This window comes from Capsella rubella, unplaced genomic scaffold (assembly GCF_000375325.1).
Source record: "Capsella rubella cultivar Monte Gargano unplaced genomic scaffold, Caprub1_0 scaffold_4, whole genome shotgun sequence".
NCBI classification, from domain to species: domain Eukaryota; kingdom Viridiplantae; phylum Streptophyta; class Magnoliopsida; order Brassicales; family Brassicaceae; genus Capsella; species Capsella rubella.
The window spans coordinates 10,146,196-10,162,172 of record NW_006238920.1 but is presented as its reverse complement, the minus strand read 5'-3'; the positions used below and the strand labels follow the sequence as shown (position 1 = coordinate 10,162,172).

The 15,977-nt window shown below is 37.4% G+C and overlaps 5 protein-coding genes across 7 annotated transcripts; all 5 read right to left on the bottom strand.

Moving 5' to 3' along the window:
- Positions 1-215: 215 nt before the first annotated feature.
- Positions 216-4,543, bottom strand: LOC17888139 (serine/threonine-protein kinase KIPK2). Of its 3 annotated transcripts, XM_023784473.1 has the most exons (4): positions 4,363-4,543; positions 3,806-3,823; positions 1,386-3,592; positions 216-1,282 (listed from the first exon to the last, which is right to left on the bottom strand). In XM_023784473.1, the coding sequence occupies exons 3-4, from the start codon at positions 3,419-3,421 to the stop codon at positions 418-420; spliced, it is 2,901 nt and encodes a 966-aa protein (XP_023640241.1). In that variant the 5' UTR covers positions 3,422-3,592; positions 3,806-3,823; positions 4,363-4,543; the 3' UTR covers positions 216-417. The 3 variants fall into 3 exon arrangements, with proteins under 3 accessions (XP_023640241.1, XP_006293627.1, XP_006293628.1); XM_006293565.2 differs by lacking the exon at positions 3,806-3,823; XM_006293566.2 differs by lacking the exons at positions 3,806-3,823; positions 4,363-4,543 and adding an exon at positions 4,279-4,359.
- A 655-nt stretch (positions 4,544-5,198) lies between these two features.
- On the bottom strand, positions 5,199-6,907 carry LOC17889794 (GLABROUS1 enhancer-binding protein-like 3). Its single transcript, XM_006294442.2, has 4 exons — positions 6,587-6,907; positions 6,212-6,496; positions 5,988-6,095; positions 5,199-5,865 (listed from the first exon to the last, which is right to left on the bottom strand). Exons 1-4 carry the CDS (start codon positions 6,776-6,778, stop codon positions 5,398-5,400), a joined length of 1,053 nt encoding a protein of 350 aa, XP_006294504.1. The 5' UTR covers positions 6,779-6,907; the 3' UTR covers positions 5,199-5,397.
- A 304-nt stretch (positions 6,908-7,211) lies between these two features.
- On the bottom strand, positions 7,212-9,233 carry LOC17888248 (CASP-like protein 4A3). The gene is made up of 3 exons (XM_006294671.2): positions 8,594-9,233; positions 8,089-8,224; positions 7,212-7,591 (listed from the first exon to the last, which is right to left on the bottom strand). Exons 1-3 carry the CDS (start codon positions 9,124-9,126, stop codon positions 7,397-7,399), a joined length of 864 nt encoding a protein of 287 aa, XP_006294733.1. The 5' UTR covers positions 9,127-9,233; the 3' UTR covers positions 7,212-7,396.
- A 303-nt stretch (positions 9,234-9,536) lies between these two features.
- Positions 9,537-11,681, bottom strand: LOC17889664 (GDSL esterase/lipase At2g36325). Its single transcript, XM_006293432.2, has 5 exons — positions 11,614-11,681; positions 11,280-11,501; positions 10,492-10,772; positions 9,992-10,292; positions 9,537-9,811 (listed from the first exon to the last, which is right to left on the bottom strand). The coding sequence occupies exons 1-5, from the start codon at positions 11,672-11,674 to the stop codon at positions 9,609-9,611; spliced, it is 1,068 nt and encodes a 355-aa protein (XP_006293494.1). The 5' UTR covers positions 11,675-11,681; the 3' UTR covers positions 9,537-9,608.
- Positions 11,682-12,475: 794 nt separating this feature from the next.
- Positions 12,476-13,556, bottom strand: LOC17887782 (zinc finger A20 and AN1 domain-containing stress-associated protein 4). The gene is made up of 2 exons (XM_006295056.2): positions 13,453-13,556; positions 12,476-13,281 (listed from the first exon to the last, which is right to left on the bottom strand). The coding sequence occupies exon 2, from the start codon at positions 13,191-13,193 to the stop codon at positions 12,690-12,692; it is 504 nt and encodes a 167-aa protein (XP_006295118.1). The 5' UTR covers positions 13,194-13,281; positions 13,453-13,556; the 3' UTR covers positions 12,476-12,689.
- Between the last annotated feature and the right edge of the window lie 2,421 nt (positions 13,557-15,977).

The following is a 15,977-nucleotide window of genomic DNA, read 5'->3' as shown; positions in this document are numbered from 1 at the left end:
CTAAATTCCTTAAAAGAATATTAGGCACTTGGCTGAGATGAGATTGTCCTATATTCACCTGCTGGGTCGGGATTCTATAACTTTGAAGTTTTAACCAATTGCACGAAAAATCCATGCAAAAGTTGAACAGATTTCTTCATTAATTACTGAGCCAATCGCATACAACTCATTCTTCAGCCATGCCAATGAATCAATGATACTTTTAGACTCTTAGATTTGGTGTGATTCGAATTTGTCTGTTTCATACATTGTTTCCAATTTATCTCTTACTGTTTACGATTTCAATTCAGATTCTTGATTATAGTAAGCCAATAAGAAAGAAGAGAGGTAGAACTTTACCTATGAGACTTAGAAATAGATAATAGCTTAACGAGAAAATTTTCCTGTCTGCTTAGACCTTAATGACTTTCCTACCTTCTAAAACAACTCGAACTCGAGATGATCTCCGATGGCTTTACATTCAAGATACCTATTATTTCCTTCAGAAGAAGCTGCTTCTCCTGCACCATTCTCATAGATATCTGGTAGCTCAGGCGGTATGGCGCATCGGATGAGAGCCCAATTCAATCCTATAAAGAAAGGGTGTCTTTTGATCTCTGCAGCTCCTTTCTCTGACCCGAGACGACCCTCTGGATCTTTCACAAGCAGCCTTCTGATCAACTCCTTTGCCTGGAAGCTCACGAGCGGGCTGTCAGGGAACTTGAGGTTCTGGTATACAACATTAGACAGTGTCTCCTCATTGTCGTAACCTTTGAAAGGCGTCTTTCCATATAAAAGCTCATAGAGAAGGACCCCGAATGTCCACCAGTCTACTGCAGCACCATGTCCTTCTCCTTTGATGATCTCCGGGGCCAAATACTCGTGTGTTCCCACAAACGAATTTGATCTTGCTTCGGTTGGTTCAGCCACAAGCTGAGGCAATGACCTGAACTGCTGGGTCAGAAGATCTGGCCTTTTCGTTCTTTTTGGTTTTGGGTTTCTAGCTTGGGTTGATAAGAGCCTAGGGCTGAAACATGGGACCCGACACGATGGTTCAATACATAGAGGTTGTATGCAATTGGATGGGTTGTATGGACCCGACATCCTTGCAGGATCTTTCTCAGGTGGAGAAGTTGATCTGAGAAGAGTCGGGTTCACTGCACATCTGAGTGAGAGGTCAAAATCTGTAAGCATGATGTGACCATCTTCTCGGACGAGAATGTTCTCTGGTTTCAAATCTCGGTATATAACACCAAGCATGTGTAAGTACTCCAGAGCAAGGAGGATTTCTGCTACATAGAACCTGTGAACAGTATCATCAGTTTCAATATTACCACTGAATTTGCTAACCAGAGAAAGACTTTGTGAGCATTACAAATAAAAAACAATGAGAAACGTAATCTTACCTAGCTGCAGGTTCGGAAAAACACCTGCTGAGCTGTTTCTGCCTCAGGACATGAAGATCACCACCAGGACAATACTCCATTACCAAACACGATAAATTATCTGAAGTAAATTGCGCATACAAGGTAGGCAGAAAAGGATGGTCCAACATTTTAAGGATTGCCCGTTCTGCCTGTGCCCTTGGTGTCTTTTTCCTTCGGGCCAAGAACTCGATGTCCATGACCTTTATAGCAAACAGGCAGTTTGTACCAACCAGCTCAGCAAGATAGACTGTTCCGATATCTCCACATCCAAGCTTTTTCAAAAGGTTGAAATGTCGGAGTCCTAAAGAGCCATGCTGCAACTTCACATGCTTAATTGCTTCCCATCTCACATCCATAGACATGTGAGGTTTATTGCCACAGCTAAACCTGCTCAGATGGCTCTCCTCACTTATGCTTGTGCTGCTGCTATAATCGCCTAGGCTATTCTTTGAGCTCAACGAGAATTCAAACTTCTCACTGGAAGTTGGATGCTCTCTTATCTGTTCATCTGCATCACCTTTTCCACTGTAACTGCTTGAAGACACTTCTTGTTTCAAGACAACAACAGCTTCATCGCTATCACTAACCTCACAAGAATTGGAGGAATCTTTCTTCGGCTCTTTATTACACTTCAAAATGCGGTTAAGAGGCGGGCTTGCGAGTGATTCTTGATCTGCTTCTATACTGATAATTTTTGAGGAAGAGCTCAAATCATTTGAGCATTTCTCAGTTCCATTAGTATTTGTGGGCGGATGGTTTTCAGTGCTGCTGCTCTTTAACGCACAGTGACATTTCTGGCACAGAAGTTCACTTGCACTAGGCTCTAAGGAAGTATCAACTTTCTCGACCATTTTTGTAGTAGATGCTATAGCGATTTTTAACTTCCTTTTAAGCAAAATCTTCCTTTTCGGCCGCAATTTAGGACGAGGGATATATTTTGTTACCTTGCTAACCAATTTTCCGTTCTCGGTTCCTGAACTAGGTGCATTATCCAACTTTCCTTTTAGCTCTGAGATCAGAATTGTTGGCTCACTTTTCAGTGTAGCTGATGAAACGATGCTCTTGTCTAGCTCTTCAGAATCAACTTTGCTGCCAGAACACAAAGGTAGTGAGGTAACATGTTTGTCTATTTCTACCAAACTATCTTCAATGACAACATGAGGAATATATGTCGTATCTTCATCTAGCTGTAGCTCATAATCTCCACTACTAGAACTGAGAGAAGATCCAGATTTGTTGGACTTATGCAGTAACGAAGTTTCCAACATTTGACATCTCACTATCTTTAATCCTGATCTGTTTCCATTTATAGGGAGAAGGATTTTAGCTTGAGATGGTTCAGAAATGGAGTTAGAAGGCTCCGTCTCAAGGACATCAAACTGCTGAGGTATACTCTGGGAGGAGCTGGGTATATCAACTACCGGCGTCAAAGATATTTCAACCAAGCTTTTACCCTTGTCCACAGGAAGCCCAGACCTGCCAGCAGATTCATTCAAAACTTGTCTATAAAGACTCTTTATCCTGTCTGCTTCAGAAACCCTCGGAGATGCAGCTGCAGATTTTGATAAACGTTTTTGAGCAGCCATTTCTGATGCCTTTGAGATGCAAAGATCTCTCAGAGCCTGCTTCAGTGATATTGAATCAGAGGGGCCAACTCTTGGTGATCGAGGTGTTCCCATGGGAAAGGGATTTTTCATAGCACCTTTCTTTGAAGGGCTTGTGCTCCTGCTCGTGCTAGCACTTGTTCTCCTGCTCGTACCAGCACTTGCGCTAGTCTCAAAACGATGGAAAGAAGATCCCATCACTCTTCGAGGTGATGGTTTTATAGATATAGACTGGAAAAGCTGATCAATGTCATACTCCACAGAACCTTGGTACTCTGACTTCAATGCAGGACGCTGCTCTATATCTCTACTTGATCCCAAAGGTGGCATACAATATCTGCCAGAATGTTTAGCCAACCTGACCACATCCTTCTCCTCAACAATTTCACACGCACCAACGAACGATCCCATGGTGATAACTTACAGTTTACAACAGTGGACAGCTCCTCATACCGATATCATTCCAAGAATTCAGAAACAAGTAGTGAGAAATTAAACCATGCTATTTTTATCACGACTTTGTTACTGAAAGACCGTGAGAGACTCATCTTCCTCCGTTCATCTTAAAGATCCGAGTACACCCTGCAACAATCACAATCCCCTGTAAGTAATGAGAAACTGACCTTTTGGATAATCAAAGAGCAATGTTACTAATGAGTAAAAGGGAAGAAAGAAGAAAGGAAGATGTAACAGAGACATGAAATGATGAACAAGTAAGGAGCTTTAAGAAGTAAAGGGAAACAACAGATTTTAAAAAGGATATGAACAGTGAAAAGTCATTATAGTTAGTCTTACAGACTCAAATGATGAACCCTACACAAGTACAGATAGATACTTTAGACTTTAAATTAACAAAAAGAACACATTTTTGTAGGGAAACCCCAAACTTTTAATAGAAAGAAACTCATCAAAACCACAAGCCAAGTTCAAGTCACTTCCAGCTAATGAAAACGTAAGCAAAATACTAACCAAACCCAACAAGAGATTAACAAATTCAAACTCCATAAAATGTGAAATCAAAGCAAGAGGTTCTAGCACCCTCGATCCCAGATCTCATGAAGCTAACATAAACAAAATGCTAAAAGACACTAGCTTAACTAAATGAAGAAGATCCAACTTTTTTTTAAAAACATATCGAAGGTGTCCACTCATCAAGAGACTTATAAGTGATTCACATCAAATCCAAAATGAATGAAAGCTCAATCCCACTGGACATTGCATAAGCTCAGTGCCCAGAAACAATAGATGCAAATTAAAAAAAAAAATACCCTGAAGATGGTCCCCAAATCTCATCAAAAGCAGCAACAAAGATCGCAAAATGCAGAAGCAAGAGTAGAGATACAAAGGCGTACCAAATAACATTTCAAGAGCTCATAAAGACTCCCAAAAGAACCCTAAAGAGACTAAAGGCCTGAGCTTTGAAGAGAATCTACAGGATAGAGAGAGAGAGTGAGAAGAAAAAAATTGGAAATTTGTTTGTATAAATGTGTCGGGGATTTTGGTGTTTAGTGTGATGATAAAGTTGAAATGTGAAGTGTAGGTCCCCTAAGCATATATTTGCGGGTCTCTTGTCAAAAACTAATATTACGTCCAAATTCGTCGTTTCTTTCTTTCTTTTTTTCTTTTCGTCTTCATTACATTTCACATCAATCACTTTTTTTTTTTCGTATAACTAATTTCTTTTTTCATAAATACTGTATGTTTTGATCTATGGTCTTCGTTGAGACTAGTACAAAAAAAATATCTATCATAATGGCATGTGGCAAAATGCGAATCTTGGCTTTAAGTGTTTGTGTTCTTTCTCGAATGTGCCACAAAGTTAGAGCCTAACTAAAGGATCGTTTTTTAAACCCAAGCCCAAAAAGAACTAAACAAGAACAAAGAGATCAAGAGAGTTCATTGAGGTTCTACTTCTACATGTTACTCTAGAGAACAAGAAAGGATCATTGATGCATCATAATTTTCTTATCCTATGACACCAAAGAATGACTAGTTTGATGAGCTGAATGAAGAAACGGCAAGGATTGTAACTTGGAAGTATAAAGATCTTTAAGGAAGAGTAGAATTGCGGCGACTTCGACATAGAATGAGGTATAATTCAGGATTCAGGAGAAATATGTACTCACTTGGGATCCTAGATTTACCAAGTAGTGCATGCAACAGTGGGGGTTGTTCAAGTCATTCGAAAAAGAAATAAGGATAATTCCATAGAACAAGTTACACCATAAGACAAAAGAAGTCACACAACCCTTTTAGCGTACGCTACTTGAAAGTTCGAAAATGATAGCTAAAACACAACACAAGAAGAAAAAGATGGAAAGGAAATAGCAGAAGGAACCTAAAACATCGAAATCATTCCAAGAGCATACTTTATTCTTCCTTACGAACTAAGGAGAAACTTCTCCCATTTCAAGCAGCTCTGCCAAGAAAGTTAGTTTCTTGACATACAATTTCAGCTCCTCAACCATCAACGCGTTCCATTCGTCGATTAGCTGTTTTCTTTTTTCTGCTCCAATCTTTTCCAAATTCTGACGCAGCATCTTCTGTTGAAATTTACCACAGTTTTGATAAAATGTATCCCCCTCAAGTATCCCCTGCAGAACACCCAACTCATACACACCTTCTTCTTCACTCTTATCTTTCTCACCATTTTTAGCTGAATCTAGTAACGTGATCCCAGAGTCAAGTGTGTCCTCCATAACACCTAACTCACCCACACCATCTTCTTCACTCATCTCTTGCTCACCATTATCATTCTCCACACTCACCCTCTCTTGCTCCTCACAAGGCATATCCTTACCCTCTTGCTCCTCACAAGGCACATCCATATCCTCTTGCTCCTCACAAGGCACGTCCTTAAATCAAAACAAGAAACCATGCTCAGTCATTCAGTATACATTAGTAAATACAAATGTTTTTACATCATGTTTTAAGGTGGTAATAACAAGATTGGTAGTAACAGAACAAACACACTCACCTTGGCTTGGTCCAATTTCTCTTTCTCACCATTCTCAACTTCTACACTCACTTGCTCCTGCTCCGTACAAGTCACATTCTTTCTTTCTTGCCCCCCAGAAGGAACATCCTTATTCAAAACAAGACCATTGATTCATAACACATTAGTAATACAACTTTTGTTTTACATCATGAATTCAGATTGTAGCAAGGAGATTGGTAGAAACAGAACTAACAGAGACTCACCTTAGCTTGGTTCAGATCCTCACCAACATGCTCTGTTTCATTTTTGGCCCAAATCATCATTGACAATTTGAAGATGGCATCATCATCAGTATCAGTAAAAGAAAGCTCTTTCCCATCGTTAGATCTCGCCTGATTATCTATAAACTTTCTCTTCAAGCTCCTCACCTTATCTATGAGCTGCCTCTTCGAAAAGTTTGATTCTACATAATCTTTTATATAATGGTACAAGGCATCCCGGTCGGATCTGAAGCTCAGTTTCGTTTCATTTTCAAAGTCCACAATACCCTTTTTATGCACAAAACACAAAATAGTTATTAAAAAAATAAAAAGACAAAAGATAAGACAACCTGAGTAGAGAATTCACTAACTACTAACCCCGAGAATGACAAGCTCATCGTTTTTAGTCCATTTGATCTTTGAAGCAGAGGGAGGTACCAATGTAGCTGTCGTCGTCTTTAGTTGCTTCCTCTTCCTGCGCATCGCGTCAACGTCATCGTCACGTTTCCTCGTGAGGGAGTCATCCGAGTTGGAGTCGCTGTGATCACCAAGTCTCTTCGTAGCAACCATTTTCGAACTTTGGTGAAGTTAAAGATATCTGAGAAAACTAAAAAACCCTAGCTTTATCTCGAACTGAGAATTGAGTCTCTCTATCTCTCTCTCTCTATTTAAACCCCCCCCCCACCCCAGAGAGTCGAAGCAAAAAGCACAACCCTCTTTAATGGTTCGACGACGAGTGATATTCTCCAAGCGTAGGGGGAAGACAGAGAGTCCAAACCGTAAATGACTAAACTGCCCTTTCTCCATTCATAAACCACAACAAAACCCTTGAAAATTCATTTTTTTACAAGGGCCCTTGGGTTTGGTTTCCTTCAAGGTTCAAAATGCGCAAAGGAAAAGTCTTGAGGTCTCATTACTATCGAGAACCTTCATAAGGCCCAAGAACCAGAAGTTGTTGCTTTTTTCTCTGGTCTTTGATTAGTGGTTCAGATTTAGGCAACCATTGACAACAGAATAAGGTTTTTTTGCCTCTCTTATTAACCTCAAAAGATTACAGCGTTTTTGTTAACAAAGTCTACAAAATTCAAAGTATAATAATAATAATTACATGGCTAAGATATATTGATTTTTTTTTATTATACATTCACACAAGGAGTGTGGACAACTATACAAAAAAAAGTTGGAGGATTAGAGTGAGTCTTGGTTAAAGAGGTTATAACCTGAAATGAGGGAACTAAAAGCAAAGGCAAGGAAGGCCAAGAAGGACATAGCAATCGAGGCACTCGCCATCTCAGTGAATTGGTCTTTTCCCCAGTTTGAAACCCAATCACCAACGCGAGTGACTGCTGCTGTTGAAGCAGACATAAGCAGATATGCAAGTACCTGACAGTAAAAACAAAACAAACAAACTTTGATTCATAACTCAATTGGTTTTACACCTGCTTTGAAATGTTTTGCAGGAGACGAGCTTGTCATTTTTCAAAGAAATCATAAAAAAAAGCTTAGGAGGTTTCAGTAACGTAATGAAGGGAGTATTTTGGCAAACAAGTATGACTGTCACTTTCACTATGTTTCCCTAACTATAAGATAGTCCCTTTCCACATATGCTAAATGCTAAAGAATAAGGAAAAAGGAAACCAAATAAAAGAGCTGATAAGTGTCACAACATTGTACGTTAACAACAAAGTGTTTTTCTTTGACTCACAGGAGACAAAGCTGAGAGTGCAAGTCAAAGTATCAGGAATAATCTATATAACCAAGTCTCCTCATCACCAAATGCAACCAAGTTAACCACACAAGAACGAGAGTAACAAAGGAATACCATAGAGTACAAGATAAGGCTCTTTAAAATGGCGAGTGATAGTAAGTTAATGACTTGCCTGATCTATGATGAACTCAAACAGAGGTCGTAGGTGGTGGCTGATCAAGTGCTTCTCTTTGACAAGATGGTACGCTAAGTCACATGCTTGAAAACTAGAATATACAAAAGCAACCACGTTCACAGAGAGACAAAACCTGTCACAGATATCAGAAGGTAACACATAGATATCAGTACAGTATAGTCTCAACATCAAAGCATAATAAACTGACTACAAGTGTTGGACAAAGGCAGCAAAACAGAATTTACAAATGATTTCTTAAAAAGGAAGAAAGGTACTGCCTTTAAGACCTTCATCAAGTTCAACCAAAACATAGACTTGGACCACGAGCGTTGAATTACAATTCACATGTACCAAAGTAATTCAAATTGCTTATCATATACCCGACACTGGTGATTCAGCTTGAAACATTTCAAACCCCTAAAACCCTAAACTAAACCCTGAACCTAGATTCAAGAAACATCACCATCTAACAAGAAGAAGCACAAACACAAGAAAATCATACCTGTACTCCTTGTAACGATCGAAAGAATCACCACTCCAACCTTGGGTTTTATTAGCAGCCATGATTGAGAACGAAATCAAAGCCAACACAACCTCACTTAACCGAAACCCTAAAGCTGAAAACTTTACCACCTCTTCCCTCCTAGACCTTCTCAGAATAGCCGAAACAGCTCCAGATCGTTGCCCACTACTTCTCCCAGAACCAACCCTCGCAGTCTTCCTCGTCGTCATCACAGGAGGAACCACTTCTTTAACAGAGAGATTGTGATTGTGAACCACCACAATCGGAGATGGACTTTCCTCAATCTTCAAATGATTATTCTTTCTCCTACCATCGGGTGTACATTTCTCTTCTTCCTTCTCCGATTCACTGGAATGGTCAAGAGAATGTGGAGGCGATGGAGACGAAGAGAAGTGAGCAGTGGAGTTATCGAAAGCTACTATGGCCATTGAAGTATCAGACGGAGGTGGAGATTTAACCGTGGAAATTGAAGACGGAGACATCGCCGGTGTAGTCTTCGTTGGAGATCTCATCGGAAAAATCAAACCTTTGAAAGCGACTATGAGGATTTAACAACGCAAAATCGAATTTAGGAAAAAGCGTGAAATTGAAGCGAAAAGGAACAAAAGTGAAGCCATGATGAGAATCAAACAAAAGTGAAAGACTTTGCAAGATTCTTTGTCTACTTGGCCCTCTAGTTCTGGTCTTTTAGTATATTACCCCGATATTTTTTTAAATCGTAGCTAAAAGTGTTAGATAACATGTTGCTTCGATATTTGTTTTTAATATTCTCCCCCTAAAGTTATGATTCGTTAATTGCGCCCCCCTTGGTTTTGACTCTAGCTAATAAATAGCTTGGTCGGAATTTGATTGTTATGGGTTTAATGTACAGTACCGTAGATTCATTGATCTATACGCTATCGTTATAGAAAACATTACTAGGAATTATAAAAGAAAATTCATTAATCGCATATATCCTTATAATGATAATTGTTGTATATATGATCTATGTACTTCAAAACTGTGAATCAGGTAAAAGAAGAGAAAATACAGAACGCCATCCTTGGTCAGTGATATGAACATTGTCCCAAAAGAAGAATGATTTTGGATCTTTACAAAGACTGTACAACTTTTCACCATTCAAGCCTACATCTCCACAAGATTTGCCTCGTTTTGTTGGACAACATGCCTTCAATGGTTCCAGAAATGTCGAAACACCTGATCAAATTCAACATTCATGTACACTCTTTATAATACACAATAACATATTTTGGTATATCTTCTATTTGATCGAAGTTGCGTTTGCTATTCCATCATCCATTATTGAGTTACTAGTATGTTTTTATGACAACTATAGTTGTAACTTATATATGCAAACTAAATGAAAAGCTAACGTACCTGGAACTCCTTTGTTCTTGAATATGGTCGCAAAAGCATTGTGGAGATCAAACATGATGAAACTTTTAGCATTTTTGTTAATCTTCTCATCGTTTAGTTTTGTCAGTCCTTCACGGAGAAGACTGTTGTGAAGGTTGGTCGAGGTGTCGTTAGTGTCACAGCCTCTAGGAGTGGCAAGCAACGGCAAACATTTTTGCGGCGGCGATAGAGCCACCAACACCTTTCTCACTCCCAAATCCTTAATTCGCTTCACATCCAACAAAATCTGTTTCACAACTCTCCTGATAAGTGCTGGACGACCCTGCCACATTTTAATATTTGCAAAAGAAATAGTTAACCATCATCATACATATTTTAATTAATCATCATCAATCTTAAATAAAAACTATTTTTCTCTAATTTTGACTTTACATGACTATTTTTTAGATATATTAGGACTAACCAATCAGTTTTATATTTGTTGTGACAACCCTATAGTCGGAAAAGAGAAGATTGTATACCTGTTCAGAACCGTTGCGTCTGTCGTAAGTAAGGTAGTCATTGCCAACTATGCTGAAGAAAGCGACGGAGGAGTTGAGATCGGCCGGTGAATAAACTTTTCTCCGGATGAGTCGTTCTAAGGAATCGATCTGCACACTTGCGTTAGGGACTATTTTGAACATTGTCTCAAAGACGCCGGCTCCACCGAATGCGAAATTCATTCCTTTTTTTACTAGTCCTTTCGGTTGTCCGTATCTGCCCCATTTGTATACGATCGGCGTCTTAAGTCCAATATACTTCGCTAAATGTTATAATACGAGTCAAAGTTAATAATTGTTGATATAATTTGCTTTTGTACGCAAAATGAATTATTCATAACGCGGTTAATGTTATTTTTGTGTGTTCATGTATAATGTATATGAATACAATATGTAGATTAAAAAACATATCTAGCAATGTAAACAGCCGGATTTTGCAACCGGATTGCATTAAACATGAGATATATTTCGCATTTTGTACGAGCGAAAACGTTAACGTAGTTAATCAGGTTTCATGTGGTTATAAAATATTTAAAAACGAACTATATAGAAGGAACTCTTGAATGTTACCAACATATATAACCACATAATTTATTGACTTCCGTTTTCTTATGCAATGCAATGCAACGTAGATGTAAGTATGTAACTATGTAAGAGTTATGGTAGATCGCTATACTGAGTTAGCAACCTGTTTACAATAGTATACTATATGGCAAAGATTTTGTTTGATAAAATGTCAGAATAAGTTATGACATGTGGAGATTCCATACCTAGATAATCAGTGGAGACACGACCATCGGTAAACCGCCCGGTAGGCTTTCCCGGGAAAGTGATTCCGTTGGGAAACCTCCACGAGGCAGCAATCAAAGGTGTGTTACCTGTGTCTGCGTACGAGTCTCCGAACACAAACAACGCTTTAGGTTTGAAACCAAAAATACCACCTTCTTGTGGCCGCTCGCTAGATGGAGAAATCGACCCTCTTACCTTGTAATCTAGAACGATTAAGAAGAAGCAAAAAAAAAAACAAATTAAACTGATGATATACAAAATTGATTAAGCATATCAAGAAGAAGAAAGTAACTATAGCAAACTATATATATATACCTGATAGAAGAATCAGAGACAAGAAAAGAAACCAAGGAGTGAGTTTAGATATGTTCATCATGATGATGGTGATCAGAATTGTTTTGTTTATGCATGAAACTACTTGAACGTATATATAGGCGAGGAGGAGAAGTTATTAGAGAGCGTGGGAGTCTTTATTAGATTTTTATTCTGGCGTTCGGTTTATTAATCTTTTTGCTGTTTCCATTGAATTAATTTTGTTAAATTCTTTTAGAAACATATCTCGTGTCTCCAGTTTCATGTTTTAGATATTTTTCCTTAATTTTACATAATTTTAGTATTTCTTTTCAGTTTTATTGAAGTTTTTTTTTATAATGCAATATGCAATATATTGTACTACATATTTATATTATTTGAAGATTTTATATGTAAACATTTCTGACTACTATTTTAGACTTCATATGGAATTTCGAGTACAAATATGAGTTAACCGACCTTCAACTAGTGTTTTTTTTTTTTTGTCGACCAACTAGTGTTTTTATATGGAAATATGCAATATATTGTACTACATATTTATATTATTTGAAAATTTTATTCAAACATTTCTGACTACTATTTTAGACTTCATATGGATTGTCTACTATTCCAAATGAGTTAAAGTAGTACCTACATACAAATTGGTTTGGTTGGGTTCACTAGAAGCTTTTCCATGCAAATGTTAACCGACCTTCAACTAGTATTCTATCTTTTTTTTAAAACCGGTCAGTAGGTGATTAAACCGTCTTTATTTTGTCGGTAACTCGATAAACAAATTTCCAACAAAGCGATACACAATTTTATATATTTTCTTTATTATCCCCCAAAAGAGAAATATTCTTCTTTTTTTTTTACACAAGCCAAAAAAGCCACACAATTTTTTTTATTATTTTAAAAACTTTAATTACTTTTGGAAGGAAAATAATTAAAAAGTTCAATGACGAAACCATCTCAGCCTCAATCGCGCGACACGTGTCGATAATACAAAAAGTATATTGAAACATAATGAAGGGCTGAGATCCACCGAGAGAACATTCTCAGGTAAATTACGAAATCGGTCAACGGTAAGAAACCTCCGATCATATCTTTTGAAGCTTCGCCGCAACGACCAACGGATTAGCTCTCGCGATCTCCTCACGCCCCGCCGATTTAAAATCGAACGTGCAACCGTGAACCTCCGGGTACCTATGACTCCCACAAAAAGTCGTACCGCACCGGCACATAAACCCGGTTAACCCGACCCGTTTCCTACACACGGTGCATCGGTTCGGCCGTTGCTGCGGTTGATCCTCCGTCGGAGAAGCTTGAATCGGCTTCTTCTCCTCCGCCTTCGTCGGGATCTCTAATTCGGCGGCGTAATTATCGAGGAGTGGAGCGATCACTGCCGGAGGAGGAGGAGGAGGAGAAGCGGAGAGAGATGACTCGACGGTTGATTTCAAGGAAGCTTGTTGTTGTTGTTTGAGGCAGAGATCGCCGTAACAGTTGGAGCAGAGATTCATCGTCGTTGAGCTTCCGAAGAAACCACAGTTGTTAACACAGAGACGGTGACCTTCCGGCGTCTCGCATCGATGTTCCTCCGCCATAATTTTTTTTTTTTTTTTTTAAACTTCGACAATGATGGAAAAAAAGACAGATCTTGTAGGAAGATTCGTGGAATTAATATTAATCAATCTGAAACAGAACACAAAAGACAATTAATTTAGGGAACTTTTTTCTGGAATTTGGTCACCGAGACAGAGAGAGAGTTCTTCAGACAATTTTCTCGGCAACCAACCAAAAACAGAGAGGAAACCAAAAGAATATATATATAAAAAAGAGATTTGATTTGTGTTTGTTTGTTACCTGTTTGGTTGATTCACTGGATTCTATAATGGGTGAAACGGAGAGAGAGAGAATAGAGAAGAGAAGGAGAAAGCAATATATATCATATGCTAAAACAGAGAGATGAAGAAGATGATGATGATGGAGGACAAATTAAAATTAAAATTATTCTTTAATTCTATGATATTTTTTATTTTGTGAAAGGTCCATCTTTTAGAAAACCCATTGATATTTTTATTTTAGTTTATAATGTTTGTTTTTGGTGTTTGGTGGTCTGATCAAAATTCTATTATTTATTTTGAAACCGTGGTTTATGATTTTGATGATACTTTTTTGGTATAATTAGAAAACATAATATTCGTTTTTCTTTCAATAGATCAATTTTAAGTTTTTTTTTTTTTTTTGTCATGGACTCATGGATGAAAGAAGGGATTAAATTATAAACTAAATATTTATACTACATTTTTAATATATGTTGAAATGTCTATGGTAAGGTTACAAATATAATTGCGTGCAAAGAAAACAAAAATGTGAAAAAGACAGGTTGTAAAGAGGAGCCAAGTTTGAAAGACTAGGCTTGTCGATGATGATCCACTAGTATTTGTTGTAATCTTATCTTATAGCATCTCTCTCTCTTCTCTTCTCTTCCTTCCATCAGCCTTTATATTATTTATCTACACACATACCCTTCCGATGTCACCACCATTTATGGCCTTATGGGGCATAAACAACTCTAACATTTTCCCCAAAAAATCTGATGATATCACTGTTGTTGTTACCAAGTTGCATTTTATGATTTTATCCAAATCTCTGTCAAGGTGACTAGTATCTTTATCACACTATATCAATCATGGTTTTAGTCTTCATGTGTTTTTGTAATATAGTTTAGTTGTGTAGACAATTATTACTTCTTTACAACTGGTATGACTCTAATAGATTTTAACGTTCTCTCAGAAAATGGAATGTTATGTTAAAAAAACTGAGCGGTTCAACTGATCAGGACCTTGTGTTGATATAATAATAATGGACAAGGTTGGGCGGGCTAGATAACAAATTGGCATATAATCTCATTTACGGCCGCCAAGATTCTCTCGTCCGTCTCATGCATGTTCCCACTCTACTTTCAATTTTTTTGTTGGTTTATGATTTTTCTTTTTTTGACATGTAACCCTCATTATTGGTTTTATGTCGGCTATAATTCTCGTTTGTGTCTTTCTTTCTCTTTTTAAAATTATTCCACAAGTCTTCTTTACACATGTGTTCGGGCATATTTCTCAATCTCTCTGTATTTGAGGTGCATGCTCAGTTTAAACATGTCACGGGAGCATATGCATTTGATATTGGTTCGGCTATTGCCTCAACAAATATATATGTGATGAACATTCTCATCGTTTTTTTTGATGACTTCAATAAGCACCTTGATTCCGAGCATGTCTCCCCACACAAAAATATCATTTTTGTTTTTTTCTTTTAGTTATGAATGGCCTTGTTTTTATTTTGTTTTATAAGATGTCACTCCTTCTTGTTTTGGCAGTAATGAACTATTGCATAATTATCTTGTAAAAAAAGACTTCATGTCATCGTTCTTCCTTACTACATGACTTTTATAACATTTTTTTTATTTCTCTCTAACATTTCTCACATTTCTTTTGCCGTGCTTCCTTATGTTGAGAATGTGAGCTTACTTTAAAAGTGGTTATAAGGAATGTGATAACCAGAAAGGAAATTTTATAGTTGAAACTATTATCCATGCGACTTATATTGTATCCATGGTTTTGTATCCATGATTTGACTATACCACTACATATCCTTTCTCCTTTATTGGTTCATCTGCAATTAGACATATCTCAAATTTGGGTGCTTTCAGAGTCGAGATACCACCATTAGTTCTCCTTTTTTGAAAAAGCCAATTAACCCATTATTGGGTTTATTGTTCATTCTATAGGGACTACTTTAGTCCAGTAACCCTTATGTTTGATGCATTTACATAAGCACAAAAAGATTAGAAGTGTAGCTAAATAGATTCTTGTTTGACATGGATATAAATATCTAGAGGCAAAGTAATATTTTCTTAATAAAATATCACAACCCACCATCAACAAAACATATTACTATATCTAAAAGAATATTTTAAATATATAGTAAAAAGAATAGATTACCCATAAGATATGCATCTACAAATATATGCATGCATAACTTTGAATATTTTTTTGATAAATCATGATCTATAATTAAACTAAAGAAAAACAACCTATAAAATAATACATATTAACCATATTCCATAAGGAGGGGCACAAATAAAAACCCATATAGGAAGAACAACTAAAAGTTCAAAACAAAAGATATGTGTGTGCAAAACTGCAAATGATGTAAGCATTCTAGCTCATGTGCAAATGCGTTGGGGTTTACATATGAGGCCCATGATGGTATGGGCTTAGATGCTAAATAAAACCCATATAGAAGATTGGGTAATGAAATAATGATGCGTGACGTAATAAACGTCTAGTCAATGTGTCGTCGGTTGGTGACATATTACAAAAAAGTAT

Bases quoted from the DNA above. Each gene is read 5' to 3' on its own strand.
- LOC17889794 (XM_006294442.2), bottom strand. From the start codon at position 6,778: ATGGTTGCTACGAAGAGACTTGGTGATCACAGCGACTCCAACTCGGAT. The intron at 6,497-6,586 runs GTTAGTAGTTAG...GTGCATAAAAAG, and splicing joins ATGAGCTTGTCATTCTCGGG to GGTATTGTGGACTTTGAAAA. The intron at 5,866-5,987 runs GTGAGTGTGTTT...TTTTGATTTAAG, and splicing joins AGAAATTGGACCAAGCCAAG to GACGTGCCTTGTGAGGAGCA.
- LOC17888248 (XM_006294671.2), bottom strand. From the start codon at position 9,126: ATGAGATCTCCAACGAAGACTACACCGGCGATGTCTCCGTCTTCAATT. The intron at 8,225-8,593 runs GTATGATTTTCT...TATCTGTGACAG, and splicing joins GATCGTTACAAGGAGTACAG to GTTTTGTCTCTCTGTGAACG. The intron at 7,592-8,088 runs GCAAGTCATTAA...TTTTACTGTCAG, and splicing joins TTGAGTTCATCATAGATCAG to GTACTTGCATATCTGCTTAT.
- LOC17889664 (XM_006293432.2), bottom strand. From the start codon at position 11,674: ATGATGAACATATCTAAACTCACTCCTTGGTTTCTTTTCTTGTCTCTG. The intron at 11,502-11,613 runs GTATATATATAT...TAATCGTTCTAG, and splicing joins GTCTCTGATTCTTCTATCAG to ATTACAAGGTAAGAGGGTCG. The intron at 10,293-10,491 runs GTATACAATCTT...AAAATGTGGCAG, and splicing joins GACGCAACGGTTCTGAACAG to GGTCGTCCAGCACTTATCAG.
- LOC17888139 (XM_023784473.1), bottom strand. From the start codon at position 3,421: ATGGGATCGTTCGTTGGTGCGTGTGAAATTGTTGAGGAGAAGGATGTG. The intron at 1,283-1,385 runs GTAAGATTACGT...TACTGTTCACAG, and splicing joins TTTTCCGAACCTGCAGCTAG to GTTCTATGTAGCAGAAATCC.
- LOC17887782 (XM_006295056.2), bottom strand. From the start codon at position 13,193: ATGGCGGAGGAACATCGATGCGAGACGCCGGAAGGTCACCGTCTCTGT.